Raw genomic sequence first — 26,036 nt, forward strand, 5'->3', positions numbered from 1 at the left:
AACAAGATGAGCGACACCTACAAATATTAACCAAGTCATAAATTTTCCACTAACAGGTAAAGCATGAACTTTTTATTATGCAATAAAGCTATTCAGAAGCACTACTCTGGTCTCAGAAGACAACTTTCAGGAGCTATCTCCTAATTGTGAAGACGTATTTAGCAACCTTCCTCTATTGCATTTTTAAAATCTTGCATCTTGTTTCCTGCCTGATTACATGACATTTTCCACTGGCAGTTTGTTTTTAAACCACACTGTGTTTTTGTTTGCTTGGTGTATTTTTTTATGGCAGAATCAGTTGTTGGAAAAGCTGTAGAAACATTTTATGTGGTGGTGCATCTTCTTAACAGCAGGAAGATTACGGTCTGGTCTTGTTTTTTTGGTTATGTTGTACCCTACTGTTTAGCTTCTTGAGTTTCTCCCCATTAAATCATATCTTTTAATTGGCTTTTTGTACTTTGTTGGATTCATTGCTGTTTAAAGGATTTTAACGGGTAATTCTGTTGCTTTCAATTATCTTTCATTAAGAATGCAAGATCATTGACCACCAATAAAAGGAGCACCAATAAAAGGATCGATCAGTAGGGGCGCACTGATCGATCAGCTGGTCAATCAACCCCATTTTCCTAAATTTTGAGTGATTGGCGAGCGGCTGATGCCTACATGTGAAGCCAATCTTATCCACCAATCTTATTTACATTTAAATACCCACAAAGCTGCTGCACACTTTATTGCACACTTTGTTGGTGAGTTTTCAATTACCTCAAGCCTTGTGATTTTGTAATGTAAAACATTAAAAACTAAAGAAACTGATTTTTCTAGTTTAGTGAATTTAGTAGTTTGGACAGCAATGCTCTAAACGTTTCATTTATATTTGAGAGCACTATCTCATGTTCAGCTAAAACAAGTTTGTATTGTTTCACATGTACTGATCAATATTCAATAAAATAAGATTGGAACATTGAAGGTGTATTGTGACCTCATAACAACCCAGCAGTGTCAGTTTAAAAAGAATTGGTTTCTGCCAAAATCAAGAGTCAGCAGTTCAGACTTTTTTATTTGATCTTTCACATATATATACACTGGTGGTCGTCCAGAAAACTGCAATCGGTCCAGTCAGTTTTATTACTTATGATGTACAACTTTAGGAGCTTATTTTGGACAGCAGTCCCTCTAATTTGCTTAAATATGTGTAATTTTGGATGCAGTCATTTAACTCACATTTTTAGGTGATAAAAGAACAAGCATATACCCTATACGTAAGTAATTAACTGAAGTAATCAACTGAAAGAGCAAGTATTCATCACTTCTAGCCAGGTTGCGTGCCAGCACTGGGAAAAGGAGCTGACCCTTTGTTTTAAGGACTGCTATTGTTGTAAGGTAATATGGTTCTGTTATGCCAGACTGGAAACAGGATATCTGTTCATATGCGGACATCTTAGCCAGTGCATTATTCTGTTCTGTAATTAATGGTGAGCTGACTTCCGCTTCTGAATGAGCGACATCCTACCCAACGCTTAGTCCATTTAGAGTCCACATGGAAGAAGTTATATTTCAAAGTAGTTGGATGGGATTTCCCAATCATCTATCCACTGAAAACAATCATGAATTTAAGGGACTTCCCCCAAGTAGGCTCATATTTTTAACTGGATTAAATAAGTTAAAATGAAAGTAGACTGAATGCTGCCATAGTCTTCAGCAGATTTACATTTTTGCTTTAACATCAACATGTTTTTTTTTGTTGCTTTTTTTGTTGATAAAACTCATTGATAATTTGACATAAAATTATACATTTGATCTCAAATTTGAGTTAATTGGAGAAAGATATTACAGTAATTAAATACAAAATGCTGTTTTTAAAGTTTACTATGGTTATTTAAAATGGCTAAAATTAGTGTGACGGGACAAAACAAAATCTGTAAGGAGGTAAAAATATTCGGAACGCTGTACTCTTCTTATTACATCATCGCTGTACTCTTCCATCTCTACTTACAAAACATCTTTGCTTGTTTAAATGAGTTTAAATGTCATGTACACATTTCTCCCAGTTTAAAGTAGCACTCATTAATCACATTGATAGGCTCAGCCTAAACTCAGATTCTCCTGCTTTATGTTACTGCTGTAAAAATGTTGTTGTGTAAACATACGTTTTTCCACCAAGTTTTCAAATAACTTGCTCCTGTTTAAGTGATTAAATATATTGGTAAATTATATGAACTCTTTCTATGTACCTACCCACCAAGTCTTTCATTGTGTGTGTTTGACATTTGCTGGTTCAGCGACAGTTAACACCAGGAGAGAAATGATGCCGATGGGTAAATGGAGGCAGACGCACCGTAAAGGTCACCTACCCGGCTCAAACTGCTAACCTGTTAGACCGTATGTGAGTTAGACAGCCATGTTAACCACTGCTTTTGAAATGTCAGTGACTGAAACCGTGAGGGGATTACAAAGCTTTTCTGTTTGTTGTTGCGTGTTCTGGTTCTGTGATCTCCTCCATCCAAAGAAGGGAGGATTTGCTCTGATGGCGTTGTCTCTCCCGGGGTCACAGCGCTCCAGTCCACATGACTACTAAATCTCTGAAGAATATGAAAGTCGTGACATTTTCTGCTGCCATCAACCAATCAGTTGTTATTCTGTCATGGGAAGTTCCACAGTCCCAGCTGAAGCTTCCCACCCCTACCCCAAGTTGTGGTGGCCCAAGCACTTTTATATTTTTGTGTTGCCGTCCTGTTAATGCTGACTCTTATCGGCATCCCTCAAGCTGTCTGTTTCCAGCATTCTGTCATTTCTCACCTGTCACTACTCAGCTTTATCGTCTCTGACAGCAGAGTTGAGGTGATGTAGAGGATTTATCTGTGACTGCTCAATGCTCCCCATTTGTAAACAAATGCTACACAGCCTACCTAAAATATCAAACACTGCTGTTGTGATGAATCTGTCTTATCAAGCGTCTGAAACTGAAAGGAAACATTTGAAATAAACCAAAACGGTTTGAAAAACGTTTGAAGAGGAAGAAAATGTTAGATGCATCAATGAGGCTTTTAGTTGACCGATACAGATTTCCTTTTTCTTTGGTTTTACCTTCTAATTCCAATTTGCATTGCACTTTTACTTTTTTTCCTAGGGCTACAGCACTTAAAAAGAAATAATATTTGTCTCCATTTAAATAAAATATTGTGAAATAATTAGAAAGCTTCCTGGACTTCCTCAAATGATTTAAAATTAAATAAATTTTAATATATGTAAACTTATGGATTTGAGGAAAGGAATAAAACATAAAAAAAAAAATCTTATTTCTCATTATTTAGCAAGTATGGAAAAATCCTTTACTTGCCTAAAGCATCAATGGTTTAGTCTGTCAGAAAGCGAGGCAAAAAAATCAGGCAATATCTGGTTTATATTGTAAATCCCAAACATTTATCTCATTCTTACTGAATATAGATGAAAAGTGCAACCAAACAAAAGCTGCTGTTTGATGCATTTTGAGATCCAAGATGGAGGAGGAGGGAGTAATTAGTTTTGATACATTTAATGAATAAAACTGGGGGACATTTTTATAGTATATTTTATCTGCCAATTACTCATCAGAAGCAGTTTAAGGAAACTTGGCAGATTCCTTGTCTTGGACTCATTGGTTGGTGCATCTTTATTCAAAACCTTCATTGCTGGTTAAAAATGGAAACACTCAAAGATGTAATGCAACTGGGTCAATGCATTAATAAGGATGCACAAAAAAAATCAACTTGTCTTGTGATTTGTCGTCACAATATCTTCATCTAAACTGAATCCCTACCTCTTACTCCAGAGGTAGAAACTTGGTTCTCATTGATTGACCAACTAACCTTTAAAGATCCTAGAACCTCTAATGCTCGATTGTTCTGCTTCACATTGTTAAACAGAAGAAAAATCAGGATACACCTAACCCAACACGCCGCCCAGCTCGTCATTCAGCTTCGTCATTGTCGGTTCACTACACCACACTCAAGACAATCCAGGCTTTTTTTTTAGATGTCATTCCAAGATTGTGGAATGACCTAGTAAGCACCACCAGAACAGGGGCGACCTTGTTTACTGTCAAGAAGCTGTTAAAGACCCGGTTCTTCAGATAGAATTTTCTTTGCTGTACTTCCCTACAATCTCTACTGCAGTATTTCTTTGTGCACTTTCCTTGTTGGGTTCTGACACCTCTGCATAGCCTTCCTGCTAAGCATCATATTGTTAGCTTTGATATTAACTATGTTTTTAGATCCTGGCTTGTAATTTGCTTTGAATAAAAGCGTCTGCCAAATGAACAAACTTAAATATAAACTGAACTTTTTCAGTGCAAAAACACAAAATCTTACCAAGTATTTTTGGTCTGGTCTCTAGTGCACATATCTTAGCACACTTCAAATAAGACAAAGCCAACTTTCAAGTAACTTTTTAGCAAGATATAGGAGCTTGTTTTAAGTAGGTAATTAATATTGATGGTCCAGTGCTAGTCACAAGTAAAATAATCTGCCACTGGATCAAGACATTTTTCCCATTTTTTAAGTGAAAGAGTCTGCCATCGGAACTAGTGCTTTTTCATTAATTTTAAGGATTTCTGGAATTAAAACAAGCTCCCATTTCTTGTTGAAAAGGTACTTGTAAGTTATGTTTGTCTTACTTCATGTGTATTTAGATATTTGCACTTGAACCTAGACCTTCAGATTTGTGTTTTTGCAATTTTGAAGTGAGGTTTGTGTGGATTTTAGTTTCTTTGTCCTACTTTCAGTGTTTCTTTGTAACTGTTCTTACACTAATAAATGAAGTAGGGTTTGGAGTAGTGAAAGAAAAGCACATATAGATAAAACCTGCATTAGGTGCGGTCCCTAATGTGTTCTTAAAGTTTGGCTAAAATGTATTATTGCTTAAGCGAATTTATAATTTAGAGGATTAGTCTCCGAGTGATGGGATTAGTTCTACATTCACTTCTTAATGGATCCTTGCACTTTTTCTGGGAATCTCTGAGAATAACGGCATATCCCCCTCATCTACACCCTTTAATAAGCCCTGGATGGTGATGATGAACATGTGACAAACAAGGCCTCAAAACGTCATCATTAAAGTCCTGATTGATGTTATGCCACAAGCTGTGGCTTTCTGTGTAATTGCAAATTATATGATGTTGGTCTCTGGGCTGTTTGGCAAAATAACCGAAGAAAACCTCAAAATCACATAAAGATCTTGGTCATGGGTGCGTTTCTGTGTCAGAATATTTTAGTTTAAGCATTTTTTTAAAGCATTTTCTCAGCATGTGAGGATAATAAGTACATTTTAAAACTATTTAGACTGGTTAATGCTACATTCCTTTTATAATTTGCTGAGTGTCCGTTCACTTCATTGCTCTCAAGGACCTTATGAAAAAGCTGGATGCGACAGCTCATGGATTCCATATGAATACATTGAAATGACATCCAAAGTGTCCCCATACAAACAGCAGCTTTATCTGCTCTGAAACTCAGACGCCTCAAATTAATTATGGATATCTCAGTTTCTTTTCATCTCGCTTGAAAATTCTCCCAGACACTGTGAGGAAGGCCAGATAAGTTATTTTATTGTCTTCGCAGTCTGTTTTAAGCTCCATCCCTCAGTTGGGCTGTCACACTGACTTGACAGGGCTGTCTGTACTTGCAGCAGGGCAACTGAGTCTCTGCTTCCATTACCTGAGCTCATGCACTGTCACAAGACATCCATCACACATTGTGTGAGTTCTGGCTTCATTTCCATGAGTCACCTCTGCCGAGCCGCTGTCTCTTTTTGAGCGAGGCGTCGTCGGCTGGTTTGAGGCGACCGTGTGAGTTTGCGGCTCGTCTAATTGCTCTCATTAGAAGTGCCGAGCTCCCTGCAGCCAGGCCCATCGCCGTAAGTGCAGATATTTGTTTTTGTGCTGATCAGCATGCCTTGTATATTCTGCCACATTGCTGAGCAGCGCTTTCTCCTGTCACGTCTTGTTTTGCTTCAGATCTGGTAAAGTCTTGCCTCTCTAAATACCGTGGAGACACCGTGTCAGGGTTTGCTGTCTGCAGCCACTGCACTTCACAGACCATTTAAGATTAGGTGCTCACCACTTTCATGCTTCGCAGCCACTCATGTACACAGATTTTATTCTAAAACCATGTTTACATGGAGCATTAAGCTTTCTTTCTTTGGGGGCAACAGGAGTGGGACGGGTCTTTGCAGTGGCATGCAGAAGGGACAACTTTAGTGAATAAAATATGATTTTCAGAGGACATTAATTTTAACCAGCGAGTGTATAACCCAATGGGCCACGTGTGTAAGATCCTCTGGTTTGCCTGTAATAAATGCAAAAAAAGGATCTAATGTTTTGTTGCAGAGTTAACTGGAATATTGGACTTGACTCAGGTTCAGTTTACCCCTTCATTAATCAGGTCTCCCATTTTGTTCTTACACTTTATCTACACAACCAACCCATTTTGTTTGAGTGTATATCTGTGATAAATGCTGGGTATCTATGCAGTCTGAAGAAGAATGGAATTTGTATCGTTTTCCAGGTACAAAAAAGAAATGAATGAAAAAATATTGGTGTTTTCTGACTTTAATCCCCATTACATTATCCCTTCATTCCTTCCTTCCTCCTTGTGTTTAAGGATTGAGAACTCTGAAAGGTTGAATCAGATAAAACAACGGAAATCTATTGGAGCAGATCGAAGGTTTCTGGAAGATTGTTAACATGCAGCAAGAAGCAAAAGTAAATGGAAATTATATAAAAATGTTGATGGGGACAGATAGAGGCATTCCCCTGCATAAATGGAGACACTAAATGAAGTCATGCACACATTTTTACCAATCTTTTTGAAATACTCTAAATTATTTAAAGAAAGATTTCACACATATGTCAAGCCTTTTATCACATCACAGTGTACTGACTCACACACAATACAACAGTATTCTTCTTTATCATATTTACAGACATGTCTTATGCTGCATATCAACATCTGGACCTTACCCTGATCGGTGATGATCCATTATGGTTTTATTTGTAGTTTGCGTTGATCACGATTGGTTGGTTTCAACTTACTCACCTGCGTTTTGGAAAGTGACCCCAAAATGAACTAGGAGCCCAAGTCCTAGGTAGATAGTAACATCTAAGGAGTTATATAAATGACAGTGTAATATATTTTTTAGCTACTTTTTAACTTTTTCCTTTTCACACAATGCATCATTTTTGCTCAGAAATGTAGACAATGAGCAGGTTTTGCTGGTGGGTTTTGGAGGAAGCTGCTTTTGGAGGAGGTTTTTATACACCTGCTTATTCCTGGCAGCATTCTGGTGGTGAGTAAGCCCCGTTCCCTCTGGATGAGAAACAACCGCACACATGGATCATATCAGGAGGCTTCTCTGTTGGCAGGACACAGGGCTCAAGGCAGCGCTCACCCTTTCAGCTCTGGATAAATGATTTCCAGATGTCCGAAGCAAATGGACAAAGGATTCATTGGCGATTTTAACATTGCCCAGTTCTCTTGCATTTCATGTGGAATTTCAGTCTTTGTTATTATTGAATAAAAGTGTTGTTCTTTGCTGCTCATCTCGTGAAAAGACCATGCAAATGTCTTCGTGTCACTCAGATACACCCTCACCTGCTGCTGATGTTGAGAAAGCTATGCAATTGTGGTGATAAATACTCCACAAGTCTCCTCTTCTAACCTGGTAGTAAAAGAAATTCAAGGTCTTATGAGTTTGTACCAATTAAATTCAGGACTGCAACTAATTATTATTTAAGTAATCTTTTATTGATTATTTTTTATAGTTAATCGATTAATTGGATATGAAAAATTGACACTTCTGCAAATGTTCATTTAACTACTTCAGTATTTTATATACAGCCTTAGAAATACATAAAACACACAAACAATAATATGATTGTCTTATTTTTTAAATAAGAAAACCATACTATTGCCTAAAATGCAATAATATAGCATTCCTGTAGCATATATGCTTGATCATTTGTAGCAAAGGATGTATGTGCAGCTAAAAAATACTTCTGACACCAACATGTGAGAGGCTTTCTGCTGGACTTGACATCAGTACAGAGCTAGTCTTTTTACTAGTTTTTGGGTTAACCGATTAATAATTGGACAACAAATGGTGGTCTGTAGGAGATTTTTATTTTTAAAAAGAATTTGAACTGAGTGACGCTAAAACTGTTTTTTCTTTTTTATTTTAAATGTAAAATGTATCTATTTTTTGTACAGTTGTGACTTGATTTCTGCATGGTTTATTTCACCAAATGGCCTTTTTTAAGTTTGTATACTCCAGTTTAATGATTAATTGTTTACTAAATTAGTTGACGATTATATCAATAATCGACTCACCATGATCAATCTGATTAATCGTCTCAGCCCTAGCTTATATCTTTATAAATGACTAGATGTTTTTTGTTGCAGTGGGATCTTTTTTTATATAACACAATCCCTACAAGAGGGTTTCAGGTTGGTTTTTTTTAACAACTAAATGGAAACACGTTTTTCCGCCGATCATTCACAAGCTTTTAGAGAGCATCAACATTTTCTTACTTTTGGCAGCTGCTTCAGGTATCACATTACGGATTGTTGAGATGAAGTTGGAGGAGTCTGGTTTTATAAACCTTCAAATTAAATGTGTCCCGGCTTTTTCCGAAAAGAAATGGCTGTGAACGAGGCAAAGCCCATAGAAGCTAATTAAGATTTTAGAGCTTAGTAAAAGTCGTTTGAAAGCTGAAATCTCTCGGGTTGGCTGAGCATTTGCGCAGCTCTTCCATTCTCCTCTTTAGAGCAAGAATGTTAAAAGTGTGTTTCTTCTTTGGAGATCACTGAATTTTCTTCTGTACTATGAATAATAACAGGAAGGTTAGCAAAACTTTGACTTGCCCTCTCAGTGCTTCTCTCGAGTGGCTCCACTTGCACACAAGCCTCCATATTTGAACTGTTTGTATACACAAACCCTGACAGGCAAATACTCCACCTCCCTCTGCTCCCGTCCTCCTCATCCCCTGTTTTCTGTAGCTCTCCAGCTACACAGCTGACAGCTTATGATGGCTCAGGTCCCTGACGAGAGTGGAATTTAATGAGCACTATGAAATCTCCCTCCAATCTAAGAAAGTGGTCTATTATCCATCAGCACTTCTCAATACTGATACACTTCCATCATAGGGAGAGAAACAGGGAGGTGTAAATCCAGACTTTTTTTTTCTTGAATCCTATGAAATGTGATTCTGCTCTCAGAGTTGACCAGACCAGCCAAGCACCTATCACCTAAATAGCAACAGATTTCAAACTCATCTTTTCTTTTCTCTTGGCCCAGTCATTGTACGTCTCTTTTCCTTTGTTTTACATTTCACACGCATTGCATCAGAGGACATCTGCAGCTCTGTAAGTTAGGACTACATTGAAGGGGTGGATGAGGGATCTGCTGCCGCTCCTTCTTCATCAGCTAAACCAGAGACACGACTACGTGTCCAGCAGCCGCCTCAAGACGAGGCCGACGTTACATCCTGCTTCGGAACGATCTGTAAACGAGCTCTCGTTCGACGCCTACGTTTTCTCAACGTATCAGTATTGACTTGTAACACACCTCCACCCTCTTATTTTCTCTCCCATCTCCCCGCCTTCGCTCGCCCTCTCCTCGTGGGTCTCCTCTCTGGGAGGCGTCCTGCTGACGCTCTCCAAGGAGTCTTATTGATATGCTTAGAGAGGCATTGCAGACGGAGGGAAAGAGAGGAATGAAAGTCACACACTGCAGCAGGAGATTCACTGCCTCCTTTCTGCTTCCATCAACAGTGGAAAAAAAAGAAATAAAAATCACAACTTACCCAGCAGGGAAATCTCGTAGCTCCTTCTTTTCTTTTTTCCTGCTTTGGATTTGTAATTACGGCCCTGCGAGAGGATGGACAGTTGGCCTTTGGGGCATATGCTCAATTAATCTTTAGGGCTCCTTTCATGCTGAGACATAAAGATTAACTCTTTATCATGATGTCAATGGGACACTTAGTTAAATGCAGCTTCTTCGTTTTTTAATTTTTCTTTGCAGTTACATTTTGCAATAATTCACATGTCTGAGACTCTGAAAGGAAGGAAATCTGATCTGACTGTCGAGTCTGCTTTATTTGTCTTTTTTTTCCCCCTGAGGTGTAGAAGTGTTTCCTTTATTTCTGTGTGTGTTTCGTCACTTCCCCAAGTTCCTCACTCTTGGGCTAGGCATTGTTTATTTAACAAAGGAACGGATGTACTTTAAAGTTCAGATACAATTACAAACCAAGATTTACACATTTTTAGCCAAGTGATTGTTCATCGAATAGAAAAAAAAAAAAACCTTTTCCCCTCGACTAATACTTTTTATTTTCAGGTTGTGCTTAGTGAAGCTTTAACGTTTTTTCTTTGTTTTTTTGCTTTTAATAACATGAAATTATTTGCAAGAGCTTGTCTGTTTTTCCTCTGGGAAATCATAGCATGCTAATTTTACCAGTTACTTCAGTCATATCGACAAATCTGCCAGTTTTACAGACGCAAAAGTACATCTGTAAAACTGACAGATGCCATTTTTACATCAGGAAAGCTCAGGATGAGAAGTTCTTTTAGGATGAAGATTTGTTTTTCTGAAACCGAAGCATACAATTCTTTATACCCTTCTCAGCAACTGGTGACATAGCCGGTATCTGCTTCAGCAATGTTCTTTTAATTGATGACCCGGGTTTGGCATTTTTCCACTGCTATTTTCATGATTCGTTTTTGGTGATGAGCTCCAAGTCTTTGAGTTTGGACGGTTTCTCTACCATCAGCATCATCTTTAACTCCCTCTTCAGATTTCCTGTCACATTCTGGTTGTGGATATTACTTCAGGCAATAGGAACATGTTTCAAAAAATAAAATATTACTTCAGCCCTAAATTTGGTGATAGAAGCCCAGCATAAACAAAGGATAACTATATATCCTCTATTGAAAATGTGCAAAATACTAGTTTGTCTTAAACCTAAGCATTTATTTAATTATCTCTTTTTTGTATTCACTTATTTGTTTTTTGAAGGGGGAAGAATTTAGTTTCATATTTAGTATCTTTGAACTGATGGGTTGGGATGTTTAGTACATTCTGAAAGTTTTTTGGTTCAGTTTGTGCTCTTCTTTTCTATATTGTAACAATTATAAAATATGTTAAATAAAAACTATCCCTTTGTTCCTATGAAATGTTTATAATACTGCTGGCTAGAGTTGCGTAATATATTATCATAATATCATCTTACATTTTTCTGTAATACATTTAGGGGTACTAGTTTTATAATGCATCATAAAAAGTTTTAGGATACATAAAAAAAAGGTCTAACAGCAGAGCATAGAAGTTGAGAGGAGCTGCTGAACGCTAAGATACAAACCCAGTGAAGCGCTGGTATCCCAGCGTAATAGACTGTCAGGTCGTGTCCTTGTCCCTTTCCACTCTGGGAAGGAATACTTTAGCAGTCAGGCTGTGATGGCAGCGTAACACTGTTCGGATCAGCACCACGAGGTAGATTGCATTCGCTCTTGAGTTTCCTCAGCAGCATAGTGTCTTTCTATCTCTGCCATCCTTTTTGCAGAGCTTTCTCTCTGTAAATCATATCAGCCAGACTGATACAATCAGTATCCTCTGCAGCCAAGTGACACAGATGTTGTTCAGGTTGAGGAAACTGTGACAAACTAAACAATGCTCTCACACCATAGAGTAGAAAGTGTTTATCTGATAATAGTGTTGGATATTTTTCTCTCTTTCTTTTTTTTTTTTTAGTATGATATGAGTTTGCTTAAATCCTCCCTATCAGGAACCCCAAACTGACTGTTAGCCTTCCTTTGGTATGTGAATGTATCTCTCTCTCCGAACTCCCCTTGATAAAACTTCTGTTTGCCACAGATAAGGTACCCAACACTGATAAGTACAGAAACCTCATTTATAAAATCTGATTCATCCCTTTAAATAACTCCACAGCACATTGCTGATGTTTCTTATGAACTGGTTCCTAATGCCATGCACTCAACCATAAATGAACATGAATAAAGCTTGTAGCAACAAAATGTAGTAGTAGGTGTGAAGCTACATTCAAGTAGACTGAATTTGCTGAATATTTGCATTCAGTTTCTGAGTTGCTGGAGTTCGCTAAAGATGAAATATCCTTTCTATATCATCCCAGTAGTGGTGAGGTAATAATGCAGTAGGAGAGGGCTAACACCTCCCATTTATAGTAGGTCCATAAAGACGAGCAGAAAACTGATAAGGAATAAGCTGTTTAATTTCGCCATTTTAGCTGCGTCTTGATAAATTATATTATCATTAAAAAGTTTGTTTCAGTAATTAAATTCAAAAACTGAAACTCGTATACATTATATGCGTTTCTGACACATATAATGTATATGTGTCCAAATATTTAAAGCTCTGGTTTCTGTTTTGCTAGCTTATAGCTAGTGGAAATGTCAGCCTAATAAAATTTAAACCAGGTATTTGGGTTTACTTTTTATTAGGCTGAATAGCCTCATCAGTAAATAGCTGAAATCTATTCACCTGTAACTGTCTATTTTAATAGTTGGAGCAGCGAATATATCTTAAAATGCATTAATAAACAATGGTTACTGTCTCAGAGGCTTAAGAACTTTTCCTCATCCTGGCTTTTGGACGTACAACCCCATCAGTGACAAGGAAAATGTATGGCACTCCTGGATTGGCTGCTTTTCATATGCCAACCAATGGCCTTGCACTTTGTCTTTTGAAAATTTCAGATATGCTGTACAAAAAATATTTGTGAATAGGTAAATTTTCTGTAAACAATTTTGGATTCCACTGAAAACTTGGCGGGTGTCCTCTGTAATCGCTCTAGTTCTGCTGGAGTGCTAAGGAGGCTCGGGTTGCTTTAATTGCAGCCTCCTCCTTGTCCACATTATTAGGTTGCTTTCTCATTTTCTTCTTCACAATGCTCTAGTTTGCCTGCTAAAAAAAAACAGAAGTGCTATGATTGTTAAACCATGTTTGTACCTTTGGCAGTCCAGGTGGGTGCCAAGCCCTGCAAGAAAATCAAATCCCCAACTCCATACAGAAGGAAGTATGAAGTTCTCTAAAACTTTCCTGGTATAGGACTGCACTGACTTTGGACTTGCTAAAACATAGCGAACCAACACCAGCAGATAACGTGGATCTTTAAATCCTCACTGACTGTAGAAGCTTCACACTCAACTCCAGTGACTCGGCAGTCCAGGTGTTGTTATCTTAACTTCTAAATAAAATGCAAAATGTCCTTTTATCTGAAAAGACGACTTTGAACCTCTGAGCAGCAGTCCAATCTTTTTTCTCCCTAGCCCAGAAGGGACACTTCTGGTGTCTGGTTTAAGAGTTGCTTAAGACATAAAATGCAGCAGTCCGTGCCCTGGATACTACCAGGTGTGGTGACTCAGTCTGTGCTTTGTGATTCTCGCCCAAACTCTTGAAATTCTTGGATGAAGCATTGTGGGAACGTTTTGTGGCTTATGCTCCTGGTGGAGGGAGTCCAGTCAGCAATCTTCCACTTGATCGAGTAAACCATAACATAGACATAACATTTCTATAATGATATAATTTGTATTGGTTTTATGTACCACAAAATTTTATGAGCTGTAAGCCATAATGATAAAAATAAATTCTTGAACAGAATTTGTGACATGAATATGTCCCACTGTTTATTTGACGGGCTGCACAGTGGCGCAGTTGGTAGCACTGTTGCCTTGCAGCAAGAAGGTCCTGGGTTCGATTCCCGGCCGGGGTCTTTCTGCATGGAGTTTGCATGTTCTCCCTGTGCATGCGTGAGTTCTCTCCGGGTACTCCGGCTTCCTCCCACAGTCCAAAAACATGACTGTCAGGTCTATTGGTTTCTCTAAATTCTCCCTAGGTGTGAGTGTGTGTGTGAATGGTTGTTTGTCCTGTATGTCTCTGTGTTGCCCTGCGACAGACTGGCGACCTGTCCGGGGTGTACCCCGATAGGCACCAGCAACCCTCCCGACCCCATTAGGGACAAGGGTGAACAGAAGATGGATGGGTGGATGGATGGATGGATGTTTATTTGACTCATTTGCAGAGTTTAAATGAAAATAAACGTTTTATGTCAATTTAAAGCTCCCGTTTTCAAACAGGTAGATCCTGTTTATATATAGTAAATCTGTAAACAAGCGTGTGTAAAATTAAGCTCATGGTACACCTGTTCATTCACTCTCCTGTGCTGCTAATGGACTGTTACAGAAAAAAAACAACACATTTTCTGTTTTTTTCCCCACATACTCCCAGGTGATGCTGGGAGATTCGCAAAGGTTAGAGAGGAAAATAGATTCTCTTTATTTTATTCCTTTGAAAAGAGGAATGTGTAAACCCGCTGTGAAAGCCGGCAGCCCCCGTGACCTCCCACTATTCACGGGCTTTTATCATGCGTGCAGCCTGTCACTGAGTCACCTCACTTGGCACGCAAACACAAAGATTCACACATAAAGTCAAGCCACCCGTATGCGGCGACCGAACGGCTTCTGTGTGTCAGCAGCTCACCTCCATGCACACGCGTCCGCCTTGTTCCCTGGACGGTTTTAGGCTAACTAGATGTCCAGATTACACCAGCTGCTTTGCGTGGTCGTGCTTTGAGCGACTTCACTCCCACACTCACGACGACACATTCTTCTCCAACTACCAAGCGAGAGGGGTGCCGGCACTAATTTAACAGCTGCCACGGTTCATTATCTGATAAAAAGACAGTTCTTGGCCCTGCAGTTAAAACACTATCAATGTAAATGTTATTTGCAATAACCTCACGCATTGCAGACTGCCAAGGTAATGCAAACAGGATGTCTAAGGAAAGGTTGCTTTAGTTTCTAATTTTGGGCCAACGGCGGAGCACCAGTGAACAAACATCGTCTTTATAGGCATGTCCTGTAAGATGATCCATTTCCTGTTTGATATAACCATTAACCAGGCTGCTGTCCTCTCTTTGCTCCATCCTGACCCAGACTCGACCATGGACTCCTTCAGCACCAAGAACCTGGCCCTCCAGGCACAAAAGAAGCTGATGAGCAAGATGGCCACCAAGAGCATGGCCAACCTCTTCATAGACGACACCAGCAGCGAAGTGCTGGACGAGCTGTACCGCGTCACCAAGGAGTACACGCGCAACCGCAAAGAGTCCCAGAAGATCATCAAAAACCTAATCAAGATGGTGGTGAAGCTGGGCGTGCTTTACAGAAACAACCAGTTCAACAGCGAGGAGCTGATTCTGGTGGAAAACTTCAGGTGAGATGGAAGAAACCATCAAACCATCTTTTATTTAATGTGAAATATCACATTATAGAATTAAATATTGTTTCATTTTCTATTTGGCTAAGGGTATGTCCACCAGCTTTGCACATTTAGAAATTGTTAAATCTTCATATTTTTCATTGCAAAACAGCTCCAGTTGGGTCAGATTTGATGGAGAGTATCTATTAAAAGCAGTTTTCAGTTCTTGCAGCATGTTTTGAATTCGATTTAGTTAATATGCTCCAACCTAAATCATGTCATTGTAGCTGTTGGTATACGTTTCCTGCCATATACAGTGTTTTGCATGTAGGCCAAAAAGTTTACATTTGGTTTCATTTCCATCAGAACACACTCTTGAACGTGTTGAAGTGTTTTACAAACAGGGTCCTTTAAGGCTCTGCATCAGTCAAACATTTATGTAACATTTTACTTTCAGTTCCCAATTATGTGCTGCTTTGCTACGATCTGTCATATGAAATGTTGATGAAATGCCTCAATTTTTGTGCTTGTAACATCACAAAATATGGAAAGGGCTATGAATATTTTTCCTAGGCACTATATATTATATGCTGTAAAAAAAACTTTATTTTAAAACAGTTGGCTGGTTTCTAAACATTTTAGTCTTTACTTTATTTCTCAAACAAGCAGTGCAACACAATATTCAATCTTTGTTGCTGTTGCATTATGGAACAAAGTCGTTTAGTTAAAAAACAATGCCATTATTTATAGTTAATATTAGCATTGTGCCTATCAGCATATTGACTTTATCAGGTCTGAGCAGGAAGCACAGCAGGCCTGCAAACCTTCCTGTAGTGCTTTAGATCCAGCTTGATGATTTGCTTGTATTCTGCACAGAGGGAAGGCAGGTAGTGTTAGATTATTTCCAGAATATTTCCGGTTTTTAGCTTACTCTGCTTTCTTGCTTTCTTCTCCTTCAGCCTCGGCTTTAGTGGTGTCTGCTGTGTGAGGAAAGTTTGCAGGGTTTTGACTTTTGTAGCATAGAAACTAATCAATTATACACTTGTAGGTAATTTGTGAGGCTAATAACAGAATTACTCAGCACTGGTGATGTTGCAAGAGAGATCCAGTTAACAGGACCGTATCCACCTAATTCCTGACATCCACTGCTTAACGTGACATGGTTCCAAGTTTGGAGTTCCCTCAAATACCGTATGTTTAGGCATTGCTAAATCGTATTTGTCGAAAACATTTTATTTGCTTTCTTTTTGAGCGTCTTGGATTTCATAAACCTTTAAATATCCTTCACCCCCTCAGCCTGTTCCTCATTCACATGAGCTGTTCTCTGTTTTGGTTTCAGCTCTGATTTAATGTTCAGGTTTGTGTTTATTTGGCTGTTTGAGTCAAGAATCTGACTGTAAACAATGTATGTCAGATTCTTGAGAAGTAACAAGGATGGACCTTTTTCTTCTTCAGAAAAATAAAACCTGCAGTATGATGCATTTTTTTTATGTGCTGATGGAAGCAGCTTAATGAAATTGACTTTTACATCACTTTGTATATTTTCCACTAAAACAGTAAAAGTCGGAGGACTGTGAAGCTGACATAAGTGCAGAGTCTGGAGAACAGGGCTTGTGTTAGCGTGGAGAAGTGTGGCTGTGCAGGACAGCGCTGTAACTAGTGCAGGGGGGGAGCCGTGAAAGTTTCCTCCTGAAAATCACAAGACAGCACTTTCTATTTTTTACTCCCCTCTTGGTGCTGCTCTGGTGTAGAAACTGACGGCCTCTCACTCGCTCTCCTCCTCGCAGGAAGAAAGTCCACACTCTGGCCATGACCGCCGTCAGCTTCCACCAGATCGAGTTCACCTTCGACCGCCGCGTCATGAGCGGCATCTTGAACGAGTGCCGCGAGCTCCTGCATCAGGCCATCCGCCGCCACCTGACCGCCAAGAGCCACTCGCGGGTCAATCATGTCTTCAATCACTTCGCCGACTGCGACTTCCTGGCGGCTCTGTACGGGCCCGCCGAGGTTTACCGGACCCACCTGCAGAGGATCTGCAACGGGGTCAACAAGATGCTCGACGATGGGAACCTCTGACCTCCAGTCGCCATACTGTTGCCTCAGCGCTTATTGTTGGATTTTCTTTTTTTATTATTATTGTAAAGGTGACAATCATAAACATTTGTACTCTACATGTGTTGGCTTCCAGATGTTGCTGTACTGACATTCCCTCATTAAGTTTGTCCAAAGACTGCTTCTGTGCTTTTTTTTTTTTTTTACATACATATAAATGAATGTAAAACTTTACACTTTTGTTAGTATATGTGACAACTGTGCCTGTAAACCGCCCCCACATTATTTTCTTGTTTTTGCATTAAAAACTCATAAACATTGGCACAGGCCTAACCTCTGCTAGGTGCCGTTAAGGGACATGCACCTAAAGAGGAACAAATGACGTAAAGGAATGATTGTTTTTGTTTTTCCTTGTAAGGGTAGTGTTGCACTCATTTCTGAACAAGCGCTGTACCGTGTTCTCATCTGCCGTTGTGACGCCATGTGATGCTCAGCAGCCGGGTAATCCTGCTTAGCCTGCATTTTCCCAACCTTTAGAGGAGAAGCCAGGCGTTTGTTTCCAAAGGAAACTGTAATGGTCTGGTTTCTGGCCATCACAACAGATGTAAAATATGCGAGTCACAGGAAGAACTGTAAACAAGAAGGAATGCGTTGGTGCTGCACACTGTTGATTGTTTAGATCGTCTCTCTGGATGCACAATCATCTGGTCGGGGAGAATCCCAGTGAGGCACCAGCTGCAAAGTTTGACCAGCGGGGGAAACCTAGATGTTGCAACCCTAGTCTGCTGGACATTCAGATCCAGCCTCGTCTGAGCTGAAGTGGCTCCTCATAAGCAGTCAGATGAAAGACTGGCTGCTTGGAGGACCGGGCCAGGTACAGAAATTATCAGAGACGAACACGGCGCCTGATTGTGCTCTCCCACCGCAATTACTGCTCCTCGCTCCAGGGTGGTGTAATGGCCTGGAGCTCGCCTCTGTCAAGCAGCCACTCCATTCCCCCCTAATGTGATGGAGGCAGCCACCTCTGCTAGCGCAGAGCGAGGAGTCCTTTAATGGACTGCAACATGTTTCTTCCCCCTTTAAGCAGCATATGAATAGTTACACCTATCCCTCTCTAAGCTCACATAATAATGGATGTCTTTCCTTTTTGTCCACCTTGTTTTGTATCAGCGCCTCTGTCTGGGAGATTGTTTTGTGCTGCGGCCTCATTTAGTATTCCGACTGTGTGTGTGTGTGTGTTTGTACCTGTGAGAGAATTGGAAATTGAGCCGTGTAATGAGTGCTGTGCTTTCCCAGATAGGACTGCTGAAACTTTAACTTCTTCTGCAGCAGCCCGGCCAAAGAAAACAGCACTGATGAAACTCCAAATGCTTCCTTTTCTTAGAGTAACACTCAGTTAAACTGCATGCACTTGATTATTGACAATAAGGGACACAAAGAACCTGACTGTTGTGATTTAAGCCTATTTTAATGAACCGTTTTTCAACCTTACGTGACTTACTACACACTGTCTCCCACTTTTGACCACATCATTTTGGAAGGCTTTGAGGTAAATCCCTTCTCCCTAAAGAGTTGACTCTAATTGTCTCTTTATGGCATTTTTTAAAAGTCCGTCCACATCTCAGGGATAGTTTAAATCTGCTAGCTTAAAATAACCACCGCAGGCCGTTTGAGCTGCCTCATTTATATTTACAAAGCTCACGTTTAATATTCTTTTCTTGTTTTTTTTTTTCTTTTTACTTCAGTGAATTTTTGTATTTGCTGATTGTTTCGTGTCTCTGTACTGTATCCTTACGCAACTAATATAATACAGATTACTTTTTGAAGGAAAAGAATAATGTCTCTTTTTATCTTTAATCACACACAGCATCATCTCATCAGCGTGTTGGATGTTCTGCGTTATTCCTGCCCGGAGCGGGTCTGGCTAATCTCTGTGTGTGTGTGACCTGAATTTTGTCAACTAAATCCCTCACTCTTGCTCGGGAGGGAGGGAGAATAAAAACACAAACCCATCCGACTTGATAAGCAACTCAAGTTGGGGTCACTTTTTTCCGCTTCTCCCAAGCGGACGCCTCGGTCAAAGGTAGGGCAGGAAATGAGTAATGCAGAAAGACTTTTTTAGCTTCTGTTTTTGGGCATTTAAACACTGAGCTCAGCTTCAGTTTGATTAAATTCCTCTGTGTGCATGTACGTCCACTCTTAATGCGCCGTCTACTCTGCAAGGTTTTAGACTGAAACGATAATTTGCCTTGAAACGCGTCCGACGGTCCTCCCTGTAGCACACTTGAAAATCTGCTGCAGAACTAAGTGGCCATTTATCCTCTAATGTGCTCATTAACTCAACATGAGGTTTTTTTTTGTGTGTGTGTGTGCAAGTTCAGAGCACGTTGTGACTGAGGGGCTTAAAAGCCTCTTTATTTTTTTACACAGTCTTTCCTGCTTTTCTCCTGTGATGTTAAATAAAGCAAAAACATTAATCTGAAATATTTCTTTCTCCTTCTCCCCAGGGGGAAGTTGCGTAAGAGGTGTTCAGCAGGGGTGCTAAGAGTTTTAATAATAATTTACCTTTTTTATTTTTTATTATTGTTTCCTATCTTGCCAAAGATGCAATGGCTTGCAGGAGTGTTTAGTCATGTCAAACTCAGAAACTCCATTATACTTTCAATAGAGTACGATGAAAGTACTCCACTGAAAGTGAGTTGGTCTATCAACGCAACTACTTTGCAGAGTTGACCAATGCAGAGTAGTGATAATAGTTAATTGATGCATAGAGTAAAAAAATCTGAAACAAGGTGTATGTTTATATTTACCACCTTTGCATGTCTAACAGTTTTGAACCACTTGAGAGTAAATTTTTGCCCTTTTCTCTTTGTAAAATTGCTCAAGATCCGTCAGATTGGATGGAAACTGGCCATAAACATAAATGCTCATGTCTTACCACAGATTTTCAATTTGATTTAGGTCTGGATTTGATTAGGCCATTCTAACACAAAATTATGCCTTCATCTGAACTATTATAGCTCTGACTGTGTTTATGCCTGTTATCCTGCTGCAGGGCGAAGTTCTTCTCCAGGCTCTAATCTTCTGCAGCCTCTAACTGGATTTTGTTTTCAGCATTGCTTTGTGTTTATCTTGGATGTCCGTGCTGAAGAAAAGCACATCCACATTATGATCATGTCAGAACTGTGTTTCACAGTCCAGCCATTGTTTTATTTAATCTAAAGTGTTTGTTTTCTAGCCCACATAGCATTTTGCATTTAGAGAAAAAAAACAGAAAACTTTGGCCTCATCTGATTAAATCACCTTCTTTAACATGTTAGCTGTATTGTTTATATGGCTTCTGACTTCATGAGGTTTCTTTCAGGAGTGTTTTTATTTCTTGCTACTTTCTCATAGAGATTCGCATAGTGCATGACAAAAAAAAAAAAACCATGTTCTTCTACCTGAGCTTTGGATCTCTGCTGCTCTCAGTGTTAACATTTTATTATGGTTACAGTTGTGCGATTTTCTTCTTCCATTTTTTACGACTGCAAACCAAATTGAAAATGAGAATTTTCTGTCCTATTCACTATTTCGCATTAATTTGTCTTGATCTATCACATACAAATAAAATACAGCATTTTTTGTGGTTGCCACATCACGAAATGTGAAAAAGAGGAGTGAATACTTTTATGAGGCTCTCTATGTGCCTTAGATATTGTTTTCTGAACTAAAACTGCTTTTAATTTCTGCAAAACTCTCCTTCAGCTGAGCTACTTGGTAGCCATGATGTTTGTTCACTAATATTCTCAAACAAACCTCTAAGGCCTTCTGAAGGTTACTGCAATGGATTTTAATTGAGAGCATAAGAATACCAGTGGCAAAATTAGGAATGCATGCCACACTTTTCAGATATTAGTCCGTAAAGAATCTTGAAAGCCATAAAATCCACATAAATTTACCCTTGCACTATACACTACTTTGTGTTAGTCTTCTGCATAAAATGTAAATACAATCTATTGAGATTGTAACATAAAACATAAATGCTTTAGCAAGGTACCATGAATACATTGTGTTGAGAGTCGTAGTCGGCCAGCTGCACTGGAGGCATAATTATCATTTCTACAAAATAAAGTCACTACAAAGGAGCTGGTCTGCATTTTAAAAAGGGAGCATGCAGATGACCCCATTACTCTTCCTGCTCATGCTTGGTCACTGATTACCATGTTATGATCAATAGAGCAGACACCTATAAGTCTAACGAAAGAAAAAGTTGTGCTCAGCTGCTCACTGATCATTCCTGGCTGCTAAAAAGTAACAAATTATGTTTTGAGTTTCTCTGCTGTGGGCAGATTTGTGAGGAAAGGACAAGCTAAGCTATACTATTTTTTTTCTACACTCCATCCCTGCGAGTATACAGTTAGTTTTGGCAACAAAAAAAAGAAGTCTGGCTGCATGTCAATGTGGACTCAAATACCCCAATGTTTGAACTCTGGGTGGTGCAACAAAGCAAACCACGGGACGTTGTGTTCAAACAACAGCGTGTTTCTAGATTTTCCTTTAGCATCAAGGCCAGAATAATAATAAAAAGGCTCTTGGGCTTAATAAGGGTAGAGAGCATAAAGAAGAAACAGCAACGTGATTCCACTTCTTGTTTCTGTGATCTTCGCTTCGCAAACAGAAACATGTGTTTGCGTATCCGCGCTGCAGCTTTATATTTAGTCATCACTCGTCTGTTTTTTTGTTCCTCATCTCTATGGAAATCCATGTGTCAAGGCGATCATCCCGAACCAACGACTGCATGCACTCCGTCTAAATCTCATTACAGCGTGCCATAAAGGCGAAGCCCCTTTCAGGCGAGGGCCTTTGCTGACATTTTAAGCGCTTCCAAAATTTCTGCTCCACACCAATCTCATGTAGGTTAGCTGGCAGAGCACTGCAGACTCTGTGCTGCTTATTATGTATTACTTTGCTTTTGTAGTCCCTCCACATCGTTACTCATCCGGTATGCTTAAAGGTGCTCTCCCCTCTGGCAAGCACAACTATGACAGTCAGCTTGGAAGTTAGAAGTCTTTCAAAACTCCATCTCCCTCCCTTTTTATTCTGTCTGTCTGTCTCTCTCTCTCTCCTTCTCCTTCCCATTGTCCCCACTCCTCTCTCTTCCTTCCTCGCTCTGTAGTCCTCAGAGAGCACCTGACTGACGTGTTGTTCAAGGATGAAAAGCACAGCGGAGGGGAATCCAAAAAGCAAACAACTCAAAAAAAAAAAAAGAAGAAAATACATGAGAAGATGTGAAAGACACAGCCGCACACATGCGCGACTGCATTCACAGATTCCTGCACCTGAACCCCTCAGGATTATCACCAGCAGCGAGCTGGACACTTGAGGGACGCCAGCATCTGCTTGCTTCCATTTTTAATACCGCAAAACAGAACAATATGCCCTCAAAAAAACTTTTCATATTCACTTTGTGTCAACGCGGAGCTAAATAGGAGCACATAATCCTCCTTGGTGTGAGCTGTTCTGCCGTCCAGGCGGCTATTGAAAGTCCCCATGTGCCCAGAGGCGTCCTCACTGTGACTAAAAGCCATTTTGCACAGCACATTTCGACAGACTCCAGGGGAGTGGTGGGGGCTTTGGGTTTCAAAGCATTTCTTTTACATCTGACTTTTCCACCGAGTTATGTAAGGGTTTCCGTGGAAGATATTCAACCTGAAAACTGTCCCTGCAGTGACAGTAAAGTTCAGCAAACACATGTAAGCAGAGGAGTGGCCCAGCGCACGCTCTGCTGCTTCTCGACGGTCAGTCGGTTTGTTGCAGCCACTCAAAACAAGAAAAGGGAGCACCACAGGAGGCAGTGGAAAAGGTTAGAGGGAGACCATATGCTGTGTCTGTTCTCTAGCCGCTCTCAGTCGGCACATGATGGTGACAAAAAGGCCACCTGGTTGAAAAGCAGAGTCGGGAGACTGGAGGTCTAAAGCTTTAAAAAGGAGAAGATTCACTAGCTTACTTTGTTTTTGCTTTTGTCCTTCATTCTCTCTCCCTGATACACACACACACACACACATGCACACACGCACCCCCCCCCCCCTCCCCAACACACACACACCCACCCCCAGACACGCATTCAGCTTATTAATATAATGAATGGAGAGGCCAGTCGGCATGACACAGACAGAAGCTGTGACAGCTACTTTATTTTTTATTCCACATTGACTTTAAAATGAGCTGCTATTGTGTGTTTCGCTGCCATCTCATTTACAAGCGTCGTACACGGTGGGTGGCTGATCGGGGGAAAACTGTGAATTTTAACAAGTTCAACGCCTTTAAACACCCTCTCTCACACACAAACACAGGGTTACTAACATCCATTAGTCTATTATAGAAAAGTAAATAAAATAAATCCATTTAATCATGTTTACTCTGGCAACTTTTTATATTGTAAGCACATTTGCCCTGTTTTAGCCCTGTGGCATTGCTATCATTATGTTTAAAGTCTGCAAAATTTCAATGTTGCCATTCTATTCAGACAAAGGTTTGAGCTACAAAAAACAAAAACAAAAAAAACTGCAAATATGAAACTGTAGCATTTTCTCCATGTTCCTCTTTAGCCTTGAACTTTACACTGGATTTCTCAGATATGGCTTTTTACTTATCTGTCTACTTTATTATCAGTACCTTCTTTTCAACACCATTACAGAAACAACCAGTTAAGATTGCAGATATTAGGGTGTAAGTAAATTGTGCCGTCATCAGGCTCCTTGCTCTGTGCTCCCCTTTGAATTGGGCTTCCAGGTAGAAAGTAGCACACACCCCTCCAAAATGCACGTACAGTTGAAACCAGAAGCTCACACAAGCTGCACTAAAGAGACACAACCTTTTTACGCTGATATTAAATCAGATTACATCTTTTCTAATTTGGTCATTTATTATTATTATTAATATTTTGTTTCTCAATTTACCAGTTTATATGCATTTCTATAGTATATTACAGGTTTCATTTTTAAACCATGTGACCTGGGTCGAACAGTTGCTGTTTGCTTCCACCAGCTTCATTCTCACAGTAGTTTGTTTTAATTTTAGCCCATTTCTCTGTACAGAACATGGAGTACCTAAGTCAGGTGTGTAGGTTGTTATCTTCACATGCACACGCCCACGCACACACACACCTTATGGCTCAACACTTTAATTGGAGTTTTACCAGACAACAAGACATGTCTCCAAATAAGAAACTTTGTCTTTCTGTGTTTTTTTCAAATGTAATCTGACTTTTTATGTTACTTATGGAGTAGTGACGTCTTCTTCATTGAGTGGCCTTTCGGCCCGTGTTGATACAGGATTTGTTTCACTGTGAATCATGACTCTATTACCAGTGTAAACCAGCCTTTTTACAAGACCGTATGCTTTGTTTTGAGGTGTATCTACAAACATATGGTTTCAACTGTAGCCTGGGTGCTGAAACCGCAGGAAGTTCAAAGTCCTTCCTGTTGCCGTTTAAATGTATTCGTCTTGCACTCAAAGAGAAGTCCTGCTAAGTTGTTTCACAGTAAGAAACAACTTAGCAGTTGTTAGAAGGTGAACACCTTCTAGTGGTTTATAATATAATTGTACAAGTGTTGCTTCTTGTTTGCCGGGTTTCTAAAGCCTTGGTGAGATCACCTCACAGTGGTCAGTGAAAAATGTGTGCATAAAGCACTGGCCCAGTTTCAAATTGTTGCACAGCAGTAGTTAGTAATGCACTGCATCTTTCTCACCTACATCTTTTCATGCTGCTGAAAATAAAATTAATTTACTGATAGTGGTTCAGCAAGCCTGAAAGGTTGAAACTGATGGTGGAGATGCAGGAACCTACCATATTTAAAAGGAAATCCCGCAGATTCTGAGAAGACGTCCTGGTCCAGATGTCATACCTGGGGATGGTCGTGAAAGCAGCAGGTGAAAATATATGTTATTAATAAAAACAAACCAGAAAGGCTTCCACATTTGCATTTGAAGCATCCTCAAGATCCCAGAGACCAAAAAGTGGTCTTAATAAGGAGAGTGGAGAGCTTCAAATCAATCAAATCAGTTTTGATTGTGAAACACATTAAAACACCTGGATTGAGTCTGTACCAAATAAAGGCTTTAACTGGAAGCAAAATGTATCAGCCCAGATGCTACATATATAAATGTTGGATGCCATATTGTTTAAATCATATTCAGAGATTCAAACACAAAAGCAGCATAAAGGTCCAGGACAGGTTATTAACTCTAAATACAGCAAATGAGCAGAGGTGTTCACTGATCCATTATCCAAGTTCACATCAAGTTTGAACGGTTTTATTTTGTGACTTAAGGTTAACTAGAATTGAACTCTCAAACTCAAGCTGAGACTTCAACAAAAATAATGAGTCAAACAATGTATGTAACAGCTAATTTGACAGATGTAAACTGATATTAAGCTGCGTAGAAATAATCAGGTGTGTGTTGGGAATCAGAGCCTCAGCCAGTGAGGTTTGTTGCAGCGTAGTTAAAAGGCAATTTTCACCAAGTGTGCAAAGGTACAAGATTTGAATTTCAGTTGTTGCCACATTTGAATTGCAAACAAGAAAACAACTTTTACCTGTGTTATGCTTTTAAGTGGTTGATGAGTCAAATGTCTAAAATCTGCTTGGATCCCAATCACTGCTGCTGGCTGCCAACATTTAGGGATTGCATTTTTTTTTGGTGGTTTTTTTAGCCTTAGAAACAGAAGCTTTTCT

General features: G+C 39.7%; 1 protein-coding gene across 1 annotated transcript in view; it reads left to right on the forward strand.

Annotated features, from left to right (window-relative positions):
• Nucleotides 1-20,758, forward strand: part of tnfaip8l1 (tumor necrosis factor, alpha-induced protein 8-like 1) — a 28,342-nt gene extending 7,584 nt beyond the window's left edge. Inside the window, exons 2-3 of the mRNA XM_028028763.1 lie at nucleotides 15,000-15,279; nucleotides 17,052-20,758. Coding sequence (XP_027884564.1) covers nucleotides 15,008-15,279; nucleotides 17,052-17,340 — 561 coding nt within the window. The 5' untranslated portion in view covers nucleotides 15,000-15,007 and the 3' untranslated portion in view covers nucleotides 17,341-20,758. The remainder of the gene's footprint in view (nucleotides 1-14,999; nucleotides 15,280-17,051) is intronic.
• The last annotated feature ends 5,278 nt before the right edge of the window (nucleotides 20,759-26,036 follow it).

The sequence above is a fragment of the Xiphophorus couchianus genome, chromosome 9 (genome assembly GCF_001444195.1).
Source record: "Xiphophorus couchianus chromosome 9, X_couchianus-1.0, whole genome shotgun sequence".
Lineage (NCBI taxonomy): Eukaryota > Metazoa > Chordata > Actinopteri > Cyprinodontiformes > Poeciliidae > Xiphophorus > Xiphophorus couchianus.